The 15842-nt window shown below is 40.5% G+C and overlaps 1 protein-coding gene across 1 annotated transcript in view; it reads left to right on the forward strand.

Annotated features, from left to right (window-relative positions):
* Positions 1–15842, forward strand: part of WDFY3 (WD repeat and FYVE domain containing 3) — a 244999-nt gene that overhangs the window by 83852 nt on the left and 145305 nt on the right. Inside the window, 4 exon segments of the mRNA XM_030564966.1 lie at positions 722–1179; positions 2761–2844; positions 8449–8626; positions 15513–15727. Of these exon segments, the coding sequence (XP_030420826.1) occupies positions 722–1179; positions 2761–2844; positions 8449–8626; positions 15513–15727 (935 nt within the window).

Below are 15842 nucleotides of genomic sequence, written 5' to 3' on the forward strand. Positions count from 1 at the left end.
ATACTCTCCTGGCCCCTATGTGAGGGCTCAAAGGGTTGGATGGGCCCAACAGTCCCTCAGTTCCTTTTTAGCACCAGTTGCAATACAGTGGCTAAGGGAAATGATATGGTTATACAGTTAACAGCACTCAGTCATCAGCTTTATGCATAAGATTTCAATGGGAGCCACGTGGGAACTCTTAAGGTAAAAATATCTAGATCTCACTGTTACGGTCCATCACTTGACAAGTCATAGCCTGATCTTTTATTAAAGTACAAATGCAGAGTTTGGCAACCATTTAGTTTGTTTTTGTTTGTAGATATGTAAATTACAATGCTTTAACATGAAAGGTTGCGTGTTGTCTTTCTGTCTCTACATACCAATGCCTTATGCTTTATATACCTAATCTTATGGTTAAGGCACTGGACTGGTATTCTTGGTTCAATTGCTGACTCTGTCTCAGGCTTCTGTTATGACCTTGACCCTTAGTTTCCCACCTGTAAAAGAGGGATAATGCTTGCTTTCTTTTATTCTTTGTCTGCCTTGTCTATTTAGTTAGTAAACTGTTTGGAGCAAGGACTTTATATTGTATTTGTCTGTGTGGTGCATAAAATGCCAATCTCTTTTGGGGCCTTTAGACAGTACAATAATACAAATAAATTGTGCTAGCATATCAGACAAGAAACTTTGCGTTGCTATAAGGTATTAAAAAAATGCTTTTTTCTTTTTTGACTATCCATAGGCCCTGCTCTCAGTACTAAGAGAGAGTCATCGCACAAGAACTGTTTTTAGAAAAGTCGGTGGATTTGTGTATGTCACATCTTTACTTGTTGCTATGGAAAGATCCTTGTGCTCTCCACCTAAGAATGGCTGGGAGAAAGTAAACCAGAATCAAGTGTTTGAACTGCTTCACACTGTGTTCTGCACATTGACTGCAGCAATGCGCTATGAGCCAGCCAACTCGCATTTCTTCAAAACAGAGATCCAGTATGAAAAGCTGGCAGATGCTGTTCGATTGCTTGGCTGCTTCTCAGACTCAAGAAAAATAAGCCCCTTGAATGTCTTCCCATCAAATACACAACCATTTCAAAGACTACTGGAGGATGACCTAATCTCCATGGACTCTGTGGCACCCACACTAAGGCATTGCAGTAAACTCTTTATTTATCTCTACAAAGTAGCCACAGATTCTTTTGACAGGTATGATCTGTTTTCTCTGAAAAATGTCTGGTTATAGAAATGTGGTGTTTGCAGGATTTGATGTTTCCACCTTTTTCTTCATCCACAAAGTGGAGCAAGACATTTTCCTCTACTCAAATGTAAACTAACATGACCTCTAATGTTGAATGTCTTAGGTCATGACACCAAGCAACAGAGAGACATTTAGTTTAAGACCATTTGGTGGGTTAAAACCGCCAACAAGTAGTCTGCTTCTCCAATATTTTTATTATCCATAAGTACTTGATCTTTATCCATAATATCATAAAATTAGAAATATGCTACTTTTGCAGTACACACCAATTTCTGACTGCCATAAAAATGGGATACATTAAAAACAAGTTATTTGATCGTTCGTTATGACAAATTTATTTTAGACAATGGAGATGCAATCCTTGAAATTGCCATGTAGCTTTTTAAAATTAATTTAGCATTAGACAATGAGGCTGCTAACTACTTGAGATTTTAAAATCATGTATAGTAAATAGACCTCTTAATGGTCCCCTACAAAATAACTCTGATTTTTGAAGGTAGTTCTCACGTGTAACTTTTTTTTAAAGAAACTAATAGTGCAGCGTTGATTTAAGCTTCATTGCTTAAATCACAAAGCTGTTGTTCCTGTCCATGTGCTATATGTTGGGCAAGATTTTCAAAAATAGATGTCTCGTGTTAGGTTCCTAGTAATATTTAAGCAGCTAAATAAGAGACCTGATAAAAATGCTGAGTATTTGGCAGCTTCTGATCAAATCAGTGAGGAGCTGCAGAGTGCTCATATTTTCTTAACTCAGAACTCCTTTTTAGGTGCCTAAATATGTATTTAAGAGCATAACTTCAAGCTTATGTTTTTGAAAATTTTGCCTACTGCCTTTAATGTTGTAAGAGAGCAAATCTGTATCCCTTCATCTTGAAAGAAATTAGCATTAAAAAAATCCTAGTTACTTTGTGTTAAAATCGCTTTGAAATATTTGATTGAAAAATTTTTGAATTAACCAATTGGTGATGTGTACAATACATGCTGTAATATTGGCTAGTTGTGGAATCTGATGAATCAAGGATGGGTAACTAAATCTCTAGTGTCATTGCAAATGGATTCCTTTCTAATTTCCTTTTATTTTCCATTCCTCTTTAATCAACTCTTTTTTTTCCTTTCTTAAACCATCTGATGGTCATGTTTTTGCAGAGTTTATTCTCAGAATATTATTTTTAATCCCATCTAATGCAAGTTAATCAAACTTTGTTTGCTAAGAAATGACCTATTGTCAATTCCTGCTCTCCTTACCCTTGAAGGATGTTTAAATGTGCTGGTTTGATTGCGTAGATTACCATATCTGCTGAGTAATGAGCAAAAATAAATTTCCCCTAATTATTGTAGAGTGGTGCAAGTCTGTTTGTTTTACCTGATGCATGTTCCTCAGTAGCATTCTTTGTTGTCCTTGCTGATTCTGTAGGATGGATCCTATAAAGGTTTTTACTGGTTGGTGGTATTGTAAAACTAACAAGCTTCTGGCCTCTCCTTTTCTTTTCTAACTTCTCTATTCCCACCCCTGTCTGTTTTGTCTGTAGTCGTGCAGAACAGATCCCTCCTTGCCTGACAAATGAGACTTCTCTCCCCTCTCCTTGGGGTACGCCAGCTTTGTCCAGGAAAAGGTACTGATCCTTTAAGAGAAGTTGATCTCTCTTCTGGTTTCTCTTGTCACTGTTCTTGTTGCTTTTTTTCTCAAGCTGCTTTTTTGTGGTGAGGTGCATACTGTCTGTCCGTTCTTTGAGGAAAACAACTTGTCAACTTGTAAAAGAATTAGGTGGCTAGTTGGCTAAAAGGCACTTATTTGTGCATCATATAACATAAATTTACAGTTATGTTTAAAAATACTTCTAGTACAGAACACTAAGGCTGTGGCTACACTGGCGCTTTACAGCACTGCAACTTTCTCGTTTGGGGTGTGAAAAAACACCCCCCCCAAGCGCAGCAAGTTACAGCGCTGTAAAGTGCCAGTGTAAACAGTGCCCCAGCACTGGGAGCCGTGCTCCCAGTGCTGTAAGCTAATCTCCTCATGGAGGTGGAGTACCTGCAGCTGGTGCCCCAACCACACTTGCACTTCAAAGCAGTGCTGTGGGAGTGCTCTCGTGGCAGCGCTTTGAAGTTTTGAGTGTAGCCACGGCCCAAGTTACATGGAATGAGAGACAGAAATGGCTGAATTCTGAAAGCAGATAATATGCGCCGCTTCAAAACAAATCAAATATTTTTATAAGTAATTGTCTAGGAGGTACAGACTCAGCTCCCAGGGATCAAGTCCAAGAATGTAGTAGTAGATAAATTCATTTAAAAAAAAAATCCTGAATGAATTTCTGAGAAGATATTTTTTGCTTTATCAGTAAACTGAGAACTATTGTGATATGTCTATTGCCTACAATTACTGCCTAATGAAAATAATAAACCCTTCGGAACATATACTGCTGACAACTATGGAGGCATGTGAATGTTAAATGGCTTGGAAAGTGAGTTCAAAATCTCCCAAATTTCTGTGACTGTCAATTTCTGAAATCCTTTCTCACTGTTTTCTTATTCTCAGCTAATTCTTTCTTAATATTTTTATTTAAAAAATGAAGTAGATCTGCATTTAAAACCTGTTTTGCAATATTTGCAGTAGAGGAGTTTACCACAAAAATTCCTTTTTTCACCTTGCTAAGTGAAGTAACACAGTCACTCATTGGTATTCTTCTGGGATTGGTTTGGAAGGGACTTCCTGTCTAATAATCTAGCACCTCTCAGACTGTCATTTCTTTTCTTTTCTGATGCTAAGGCATTTAGGAGCAAACTCCACTGTTACTGAAGGGAGAAGTGTTTGCTGCCAAATTCATTTCTCTCTCGCACATGTTGAAAGAAAGAGCTTTCCTGTGGAGATCTTCTAGTGTTTTGCCCATAAGATTGACCTATTCTGCTACTGATTGTACTCTCCATCTTTATCGTTCTATTCTCTTAAGTGTAAATGGCATTACTTGCTCCTATAAACTGAATTTTTGAAATACACAGATATGCAAAAAGCACAGTCTTGTCAGCAGAATGCATTTAGTCTGTCAAACATAAGCTTTTAAGGGTAGCTGACGCCAGAGGATAATGACGAAGAAGGTGCCAGCTTTGTAGCTAGCACAAAGTATCCATTAAAAAAACTATTTTAATCTTTTTAAGTCTTCCCAAAGTGAAAATGTGGCAGTCCTTTGGATGTTCCATTTTACAAGACTACATAATTGTTAGTTGATTATTTTAAAAAATAGAAGCATCAGGATAGAATGTTGAACCTATCAGATCATTTAGTTTGGCTATTCACATTAAAGGTACTCGTTAAGAGAACTGAATGCATTTTCTATAGATGTTTGATTTGTAAACAAATTGTGCCTTTCCACTGTTATGTATATTCTGTCAAACAAGTTCAAGAAAAGATTCACATAAAGTATTGATATAATCTTGGTTTAATTTACTGAATATACACAACAATTATGTAAAAACATGGGAACAAATAATTAAACAGGCCAAGTTTCTTAAAAAGTCTATTTCTAGATATATGCCAAATTTTTCCCAAATACCTCGCTTTGGTTGACTAGTGGCAGTTCACCATTTTTTAAATTCAGTTCCTTAATTAGGATCCTAAGTTTAGACTTGTATTTGTTGAAAATCTCAGCCAAAATGCTCTTCTAAAAGCAGTATTCTTTCTCCACTTTAGATTTCCTTTTCCTGCACTGATCTCCCACTTGCCATAGTCTGTTATTCTGCTATCTAGTTTATATAACTTGTAGCATCCTAGGTTAGCAGACTAACAAGCACAGAGTATGGCGTTTATATGAACAAGAGAAATTTATTTGCAATCTATTTACCAAAATGTCTACAAGTTCTGTCTATATGCAGATTTTAAGCTCCCTTAATTATATACACAAACATTCAGTGCACTGATTTTCAGTCTTCTTTACCCAAAAGATGTTGCCACCTAAATATTATTGTTTATATAAACAGAATACAGATAACTTGTCTAGTCAATGTTTTGTTACGGTACACAGTGGTTTTGATGTAGCATAGAAGTACTGTGCTTTCAGCCATCTGTATGATTAGATCATGCATTATTGCTTTAGTGCTAGTTTGATTTCTGGGAATTTCAGAAGTAGGAGAGCTGACTAGACATTTTCTGAACTGTCATCTCGTTCAAGAAGATGCCAGATCTGTGCAGAGGAACGCTTTTTTTGGCTTGCCACCCTGATCAAAAGGCAAATAGAAAAGGGAGTGTACTGTTCATTACAAATATTATTTTATCCATTAACTTAGAAAACTTTTGGATAACAGTCACTCTGAGACAGACTTCTGTGGTGGTTATCAGCAACAAATGCTACTCAATTTTGGCTAAATCTGTTGGGAAAAACTTTCCAACTAGAAGATTGTTAATCACTGTAATAGGCTTCCAAGGGAGGTTGTGAAATCCTCTGTCCTTGGAGGTTTTAAGAACAGGTTAGACAAACACCTGTCAGAAATGGTCTAGGTGTACTTGGTCCTGCCTTAGAGCAAGGGGCTGGGCTGTATGATCTCTTGAGGTCCCCCAGGACTGCATTTTTTGATTATGTGGTTATCTTTGTTGACACATAGTTATAATTAAACCCAATAGTTTAAGTTTGAGTTGGACTTTTTTCAGTCTTGTCTCTGTCTAGGAAGATCTGTAGATTTTCTTTGTTTACGTTAACTTTTTTCCTGTTGTCTTTTTCTTTTCTTCTCTCTTAGAGGGCCACTATAAAAAATATGTGCTAGGCACAGCTAGATGTAATGTACCTAAGATTCTGAAGGTGAAATAGGAGAGGGAACAGCTAAATTTAGTGAATACCTTTGTAATATTTTTTTCTGAGCTGTAATTTATCTTTCCATTCTAACAAGTATTCTTGAATTGGTATTTGTGGCCTTCTGGAAATAGGAATCCATTGTAGAGAAAACTGAAAAGGAGCATTTGAACATTTTAAGCAGACCCAGACTTGGAAATCATCCAATTAATTATGGGTAGCTTGAGGGACAGATGGAGATAGTTCATGCTCTCTATAATGCAAGGAAGAAAATAGAATATGTTTGATTGCATCCCTTTCCCTACAACCTTGAATGTCCTCTTAGACTGTAAGCAATTTGAGGCAGGGGTCATATCTTTGTGTTTATACATCAACCTAGCATGATGGGCCTGCTCTTGCTTGGGCCTTCTAGGCATTACTGTAATATAAATTACAACAACAGCAACAACAGAAGGATGGTGGTGGCAGCCACAGAATATGACAGTACTGTAAGGAATGATTTCTAGGCAGGTGGAAAGTTATTTTTTGAAATTACTCTGATGGTGAAGTTCAGTTATGGATCCGTTCTGAAATACTGGTCAAAAAGTCTTACTATAATACTTAAATATATGTGGACTTGTAATCCTTAAGAAATGAAATGCCTGTGAACTCTGACACTTCAGACTTACAAGTGTTTGTTGGAAAGAAGCAGGACTTTTCCTATTAAGCAGAAAAAAGTTATCAGCTAAGCAATTACCCATATCTCTAACCTCAAAAAATCATCCATGTTTTGAGAAACCTATGAAACCAGGGAGAAAAGTACTAGATTAATAACATTTACATGATAAAACTGCTAGCCATTTTTAATTTAGGGTGAGTGTACACTACTGTGCTACATTGGTGCAGCTGTGCTGCTGTAGCACGTCTGGTGAAGGTGCCCTATGCTGACAAGGGATTGCTCTCTTGTTGGCGTAATTATTCAACCTCAATGAGAGGCTGAAGCTATGTTGACAGGAGAGCGCCTCCCGCTGACATGACAGTATAGACACAGCTTTAAGATGGTGTAACTTACATTGCTCAGGGGAGCTGCTTTTTCACACCCTGAGTAACGTAAGTTACATTGACTTAAGTGGTAATGTAGACAAGCCCGTAGTCTAATAAGAAAATACCCTGAAATAACAGTGTGTTTTGGGCCTTGGCCATACTAGAGATCCATTTTTTTTTTAAATGGAGGTTGGAGTTAAGCACAATTTGTGAAAATACTTTCAAAAGTGGTTTGGGCAGCATTCAAAACTTTTTGGGAGGGATACGTCTTTGAACTAATTTTTAACCTTACCATAGAATTACTTGATTTATCATATGTAGAGAAATATATCGCTGTTTTATAAATAGGGGTTGAGCAATCAAAGTATTAACAATTTCCTCCACTTTAAAGGCTCACATTCCAAGAAAGTAATGATAGAGCTCTTTTTGAAGACTGTTCTGAAGGCAAAAGTAGATATCTATAAAGTAGTAGGGAATATTGTGACCTACAAAGAAATTGTTACATAGTATTTATGCTTTGTGTCCATATTCTACATGAAGATGCTCATATACTATACATATGTTGCATATTTTTTTGTAATGACTATCAGTCTTTTCAAGAAAAGAAGCCTCACATGAGCAATATTAGCATCTAAATCTTTGGCTTCAAAGCATCTGTTCTCTGAACTGCCCTACTGCCCAAGCTGCTGAATCTGCCATAGTCTTGGTGCCAGAAGCATGGCATGCAACTGTTACTGCTGAGACTGTCACTAGAATGTAAGACGGTTATGGGCTTATAGACATAAGTGATTGCTCATGCCTTCAAAGCATCTGTTCTCTAATGTTGACATGCTGAACCTGCAGAAGTCCTCTTGGATCGCAGAAGCTCCATGTACTGCTAATGTTGCTGAGAGGAACTCATTGGGAGAGTGAGAACATATGGGCTGCTAGCCTGAGTATATAGTTGGAACAAGCTTCCTAATCTTGGGAGTTAATTGTTTAAATTGCCTTCAGTTCTGTAATAGTGAGTTTTCGAAGCAACCATTAGAGAGGAGAAAAAATGGGTGACGGACGATGAAAACTGACTTTGTCCCAAACATTTGTCTAAACATTATTTATGGACTGTTTATACTGTTGTGTGTAATGTATTCTACTTTATGTTGAAGTGAACATTTATATAAGGAAGTATATTTTTCTTGGGAGATATTATTTCTTTTCTAACGGAAAGTGGCGTTCTGGAGCTGGAACGTATTATGGAAGTGAAATTCTCCCCACTAGTCCTGGAAGAATATCTACTTGTGATTTCAAGAAGAGGAAATCATCTGGCATGTTTAATTGGGAATTTTCTATGTACAAGTTGACTGTTACAATAGTTGATAGACGTGCAGAGCTAATAGTGAATGGGTATAATAAAAGCTCTTTCCTCTTGTCCTGTAGGCATGCATATCATTCTATTTCAACTCCGCCTGTGTATCCTCCCAAAAACATAGCTGATTTGAAGCTCCACACAGGACCCACATTGCTGCAAAGCTCTGATGCTGTCATCATTCACCCTGGAGCTATGCTCGCCATGTTGGATCTTCTAGCCTCTGTTGGATCAACTGCACAGCCAGAAGTAAGCAAATAAGCTGCAGTCCTTAATGTTGAATCTGACTAGGGGAATGGATAGTAAAAGAATATGAAAAGAATAGGAGTACTTGTGGCACCTTAGAGACTAACAAATTTATTGTAGCATAAGCTTTCGTGGGCTATAGCTCACTTCATCGGATGCATGTAGTGGAAAAATACAGAAGGAATCTCTCTCACACACACACCATGAAGCAATGGGTGTTACCATACACATTATAAGGAGAGTGATCAGTTAAGGTGAGCTGTTGTCAGGAGGGGAGAAAAAAGGCTGTTTGTAGTGGTAATAAAAATGGCTCATTTCCAGCACTTGAGAAGGAGATATAAGGAACTGTGGAGGGGGTGGGGGAATAAGCACCAGGAAATAATTTTACTTTGTGTAATGGCCCATCCACTCCCAGTCTTTATTCAAACCTAATTTAATGGTGTCCAATTTGCAAATTAATTCCAGTTCAGCAGTCTCTCATTGGAGTCTGGTTTTGAAGTTTTTTTGTTGTAATATTGCGACTTTTAGGTCTGTAATCGAGTGGCCAGGGAGGTTGAAGTGTTCTCCAACTCGTTTCTGAGTGTTATAATTCTTGACATCTGATTTATGTCCATTTATTCTTTTATATAGAGACTGTCCGGTTTGGATACAGTGTCTCTTATTTGTATGTTGCTAGTTTAAATTTAGTGTAGGTTTTAGTGAATTGAACGAAGGTATTGATTAAATCAAAGTTAATAGCTGGAGGTGGTTTAGTGCCCCCTAATATGTGCTAGTTGTAGTCCAGATATCAAAGAGTAAGAGATTACATAATTAGACCATATGCATAACTGCCACTAATTGCCATTATTACTGAAAGAACCAGCAGAGAGTTCAAGGAAATGGGCACAGACTCTACAATCTTTTACCCTGCTCCTCTTCAGCCTACCTCTAGGTCAGGGTAAAAGACGTTGGAAGGGTAGTGTGAGGAAGCTTGCACAGCTGCTGTACTTCTACCCATGTTTTAGTGGTTATGTAAGAGGACTTCAGTCTCCAAAACTGTCAACCTAGCATTTATACAAGCTAGGTTTTTATTTATAAAAGAAAGGTGGAAAAAATCCTTAGTAGTAAAAGTAATATGGCTGTTGGTAGAGGGATTATTTTACTCATGCTTTTTGGTGTAGCATGAGTCCGATAATAGACCAAATACATGTCTGTCGATATAGCAAAGGTTCGTGGTATATTACGAGTTTTATTTGTCTTTTTTTATTATACTTGCTTTTATAAGACTAAGGGCAGGTCCAGACTAGAGCTTTAAATCAATTTTAAGAGCTCTAAATCGATTTAAAGCTGTAACCGTCCACACTACAGAGTGCATAAAATCGATTTTAAGGGTCCCTAAAATCGATTTTGGAACTCCATCTAAACGAGAGGAGTAACCCCAAAATCGATTTTTTAAAATCGATTTTATGCTAGTGTGGACGGACATCGAAGTTAATGGCCTCCAGGACGTATCCCACAGTGCTCTAGTGGCCGCTCTACACAGGTAAAGGAACTCTACTGCTGGCCAGGTAAACAGGAAAAGCCCTGGGAACTTTGAAATTCCATTTCCTGCTTGCACAGCGTGGAGCTCTCAGCAGCAGAGAGAACAATGCAGTCTCCTGAAAATAGGAAAAGAGCTCCAGCATGGAACACACAGGAGTTACTCGATCTGATAGCTGTATGGGGAGAAGAGTCAGTGCTTTCAGAACTGCTGCTCGAGCAGACGAAATGAGAAAACCTTTGAAAAAATTTCTAATGCCATGCGGGAGAGGGGGCATACCAGGGACTCGTTACAGTGCCGAGTGAAAGTGAAAGAGCTCAGACAGGTGTATCAGAAGACCAAAGCAGCAAAGGGCAGGTCAGGCTCTGCCCCAAAACATGCCGGTTCTACGACGAGCTTAACGCAATATTGGGGAACAGCGCAACGACAAACCCCACCTTGTCTGTGGATTCAGAGGTGGGCGTCATAAGTCCTGCCACTACGGAAGATTTATTTGACGGCGATTATCAGTATGATGAGGACCAAGAGGAGGAGGCTCCAGCAGAGAGCACAGAGCATTTTATCCCCCCAAACAGCCAGGATCTTTTCCTCACCCTTACTGAGGTTCCCTGCCAGCCATCTCAAGCCAGTACTCCAGAAAATGAAGCTGAGGAACCGTCCTCTGGTGAGTGTAATTTCTTTTAATAAAAGCTTTGGTTTAATGTAAGCCTTTTTTACTGGGTGCTTCAAATCACTGCCTGTAGTTAGAGTCACTGGAACAGCCTGTTAACATGTCTGGGGATGGAGCGAAAATCCTCCAGGGACATCTCTATGAAGCACTCCTGGAGGTACCCCAAAAGCCTTTGCAGAAGGTTTCTGGGTAGGGCGGCCTTGTTCCGTCCGCCATAAAAGGAAACTTTACCACGCCATGCCTGCAGCACATACTCAGGAATCATCGCATGACAAATTCTAGCTGTGAATTGCCCTGGTGACTGCTGACATTCAAGAAGCATGATTTCTCTTTCTCTGTCTGTTATCCTCAGGAGAGTGATATCCTCCATGGTCACCTGTTAGAGATTAACGTACTTTTAGTAAAAGGGAACAGAGATGCGCATACAGTCGGTCCTTCTGTGCTGACCAAGTAGATTAAAAACCTTTCCTAAAACAGTGACCCATGAGGTGGTTTTTAGAAAAGTCTCCATTGTAACAGGGCGGATTCCTCCTGCACTTGGCCATCATGAATCACGGCAATTTGTTGCCATGGTAGAGGGGGGATGGGGTGAGGTACATGGATTTCATGCGTGCTGTGAAGTGCAGCACAAGTGGGAGGGAAGTGGTAGCATGTCCCTGTCCATGGCTTAAGAAAAGAAAGCAATGTTGTTCCTTAAGGCACTTTGCTCCGTTCATGCTACCTGACAGTACAATCGACTACAGGGATTACTAGCCATTAACTTACCATTTTCTCCGGACACGGTCTGTGTGCTCCCCTGACCTGCGTCTGAGCAGAAATCTCTGTCCTCAGCCACAAGCAATAAGTATTAAAGGAATCCTGAGGCGACCTTGTGGTAAAGTAACATGTTCAAGGTTCAGTAACAGGCACAGGTCAGTGAGGAGAAAGACTGTATGCATTGTTTTGTGAAATGTGTCTCTTATGATTCTTTTATCACTCTTTCCTATCCCCACCCCCCCACACACAGCTGCACATTTCTCCAGCCTCCCTCTCCCTTCTCCTGTACGTAGGGGGGGGGGTATCATAAGAAGACTGAGGAAAAGGAGGACGCGTGAGGACATGTTCACCGAAATTATGGCAGTAACCCGTACAGAGAGAGCTCAGCAGGGGGACTGGAAACAATTGATCGCAAAGTACAGGGAGGCTGCCAGTCAACGCGAAGACAGGAGGGACCAACGCGAAGACAGGAGGGACGCCAAAAATGATGTCAGGTGGCAGGAAGATCAGCGCTGGCGAGCAGCAATGGTGGATCTTCTTCGTGATCAGACTGACATCCTCCGCGATATGCTGCAAGAGCTCCGTGGTATCAGAATGCCCCTACAGCCCGTGTATAACCTCCCTCAGTACTCACCCTGTCCCACACCTTCCAGAACCAGGCGTGTAAGAACGCGGGGGGGAAGGCTCTCTGCACCAGCCCCCTCCACCGCTGCAGACACTCCAACCAGAAGGCTTTCATTAAATTGAAAAGCCCTTTGTGTCCTGTTTTTTCCCTCCTCTAATGCTCCAAACTTCTCCCATGGCACCTTTACCTATTTTTACTCTCAGGTCATGCTATTAAGGCAGTGTGAGTGTAGTTTGGTAATGAAGTAAAGCAAGCAGCTTTGGAAAGCTGCACGGAAGCTAGTTATCAGCATCAGGATTTGACAATTGGGGATATGGGTAATAAAGGGAAAACAAAGAAAGCAGCCATACCGTACCCTGGTCCATGAGAATTCTTGTTCTGTCTTCTCTGATGCACTTTATTCTTTCCAACCTCCCTCCCCCTTCCTCCAAACCTCCCTCGCTCCGTCCCCCATAGAACGCTGAGTTATGAAATTTCATGCACAGTATTGTAACAACAAGCATGATGCTTGATTGCTGAAAGGGTCTGATTTTAAATAAAGAACACAATTCTTTTAACAAATAATAGTAGCTTTATTTTCAATAAAAAAGCAGTTAAGGAAGGTTGCAGGTACGGTGCCTTGCAGCAGACGGAAGCAGCTAATGGTGGAGGTAGGTAATAATTGGGAAATACAGAATTATATGTTTTTCAGTGGACAGCTCTTGCAAGTAACCTAAGCAAGCAGTTGAAGAATGCTGCAGGGAAGGTATCTTGCAGCAGCAAGACTGCATAGACGGGGAGGGCAGCAATCAATTGAAAGGAAAATCAGCATTCAAACTGTACCCTGGCCCATGAGGAAGCTACTTTTCAGTGCTTCTCTGATGCGCACAGCATCCTGGTGTGATCTTCTAATTGCCCTGGTGTCTGGCTGCGCATAATCAGCGGCCAGGTGGTTTACCTCAGTCTCCCACCCAGCTATAAAGGCCTCCCCCTTGCTCTCACAGAGATTGTGGAGCACACAGCAAGCAGCAATGACAAAGGGGATACTGGTTTGGCTAAGATCTGAGCAAGTAAGAAGCGTTCGCCATCTCGCCTTAAGCCTGCCAAATGCACATTCTACCACCATTCTGCACTTGCTCAGCTGGTAATTAAACAACTCCTGAGCACTGTCAAGGCTGCCTGTGTATGGCTTCATTAGCCAGGGCATCAAGGGGTAGGCTGGGTCCCCAAGGATAACTATAGGCATTTGGACATCTCCAACTGTTATTCTCTGGTCAGGGAAGTAGGTCCCTTGCTGCAGCCGTTTAAACAGTGTAGTGTTCCTGAAGACACGTGCGTCGTGAACCCTTCCTGGCCATCCCACGTGGATGTTGGTGAAACGTCCCTTGTGATCCACCAGGGCTTGCAGAACCATCGAAAAGTACCCCTTCCGGTTTATGTACTGGGCACCCTGGTGTTCCGGTGCCAAAATAGGGATATGGGTTCCATCTATGGCCCCCCCACAGTTAGGGAATCCCATTGCAGCAAAGCCATCCACAATGGCCTGCACGTTTCCCAGAGTCACAACCTTTCGAAGCAGCAGCTTAATGATTGCTTTGGATACTTCCAGCACAGCAGCCCCCACAGTAGATTTGCCCACTCCAAATTGATTACTGACTGACCGGTAGCTGTCTGGCATTGCAAGCTTCCATATGGCTATTGCCACTCGCTTTCCACTGTGAGGGCTGGTCTCATCCTGGTATTATGCCGCTTCAGGACAGGAGAAAGCGAGTCACAAAGTTCAAAGAAAGTGGTCTTAAGCATGCGAAAGTTCCGCAGCCACTGCGAATCGTCCCACACCTGCAGGACTATGCGGTCCCACCAGTCTGTGCTTGTTTCCCGTGCCCAAAAGCGGCGCGGAACGGGTAGAACCTCACCCATAACCGTCAGGAGCTCCAATGTGCAAGGGCCCGGGGTGTCGGAAAACTCGTTCTCCAGTTTGTCATCGCTGTCGTCCCCGCATTCAAGCATTCTCTCTTGCATTTCTGCATCATGGGATAGAACGAGAATGCGTGAAGTATTTACAGTATTCGCGATCAAGGACAAGAGCAGACCTGGATCCATGCTTGCTGCAAAATGGCGTTTTCGTCACTGCAGCCAGTAAAAACCGCGCGAACTGACTGTGTGCCGCTAACAGGAAGGGGGGGGTGTGAGGCTGTACCCAGAACCACCCACGACGGGGACTTTGATCCCATCATGCACTGGGCTAGTAACCCATAATTCCAAAGGGCAGGGACCCGTGCAGGAACTGTGGGATAGGTACCCAGAGTGCAACGCTCAAGCAAAAGATGGACGCCAGGGAAAATGGACGCTCAACATCGATGTAAGTACCTGTAGTGTGGATGCACTAAATCGATTTTATAAACCCTGCTTTATAAAATCGATTTTAAGCACATTGATTTTAGGCTGTAGTCTGGACGTGGGCTGAGGTAATCAATACAATTGAGTAGAAGGAGCATCATAAATAATTGCTCATATAAAAAAATATTTCACCAGTATAAATCATTTTGATTCTTAGTCCTCTTTTACTTTTTGATTAAATCTCATAAAGTAAAAGTGTTAGCAAGTGTTATGAATTTTTTGCTTTCCTTTCTGAAGCATCAGATAAAGTATTATGCTGGAGAAAAGGCAGGACACTAGACTGGATAGACTAGTTGTCTAATCCAGTATGGCAATTTTTTTTTTTATGTTCCATAAACAGCTACGGGTATCTTCAAGTTTAGCAGTGTAGAAAGTATTAAAACACAATATTTTATAGTTGTGTATATATTCATCTTACCAAACAGGATTTATGTGATATTTTTGCTAACTATTTTAAAGAGATTTCAGTTCAGGTATTTACCCCACAGATCCTTGTTTATCAAAATGAAACTCCAAAAACTATCAGACATGTATAGCTATGACAACATTTTGCTGTTTTTCTCTTTTGAGTTTGGAAGCCTTTTTGTGTTCACAGTTGTAATAACACAAAGTTTATTACAGTGGATGATGTGGGAAAGACTGGTTTTGACAATAGGTTAGCGCTGATAAGGATAAAACTTTTAAGCGAGTTGAACATATTTCTAAATCTGCTCACTTCTATTTAAAGTAGAAGTTATTTTCATTAGGTGCACCAGAGCAAATTTCCTTGGCAGAGTTCTAATCAATGCGTTGTTTAATTTATTTGTCCCTTTTCATAGAGAAGGAGAACAGTACTTAAATTAGATTCTCTTTTCTCATTTTTAAAATTGCATTACAGGATATCCTGTGCTAATTATTTCCTTTCTAGTATATGGGTATTTTTATTTATTATATTTTGCAGCATGCATTGGATCTTCAGCTTGCAGTGTCCAACATATTGCAATCCCTGGTGCATACAGAAAGAAACCAGCAAGTAATGTGTGAAGCTGGCCTCCATGCTCGTCTTTTACAGAGATGTAGTGCAGCTCTTGCTGATGAGGACCATTCATTGCATCCCCCACTCCAGAGGATGTTTGAAAGGCTGGCCTCTCAGGCACTGGAGCCAATGGTGTTGAGGTCAGAAAGATTTTTTTCAGGTCACTGATGTTCACATTGTGTAGGTCTGATCTATCAAAAAGTTTAGTGTATAGATGATGTTGACTGGTCAGTTTCAGCAACTTCGATTTCTTAG

Source organism: Gopherus evgoodei, chromosome 5 (genome assembly GCF_007399415.2).
Source record: "Gopherus evgoodei ecotype Sinaloan lineage chromosome 5, rGopEvg1_v1.p, whole genome shotgun sequence".
In the NCBI taxonomy this organism is placed as follows: domain Eukaryota; kingdom Metazoa; phylum Chordata; order Testudines; family Testudinidae; genus Gopherus; species Gopherus evgoodei.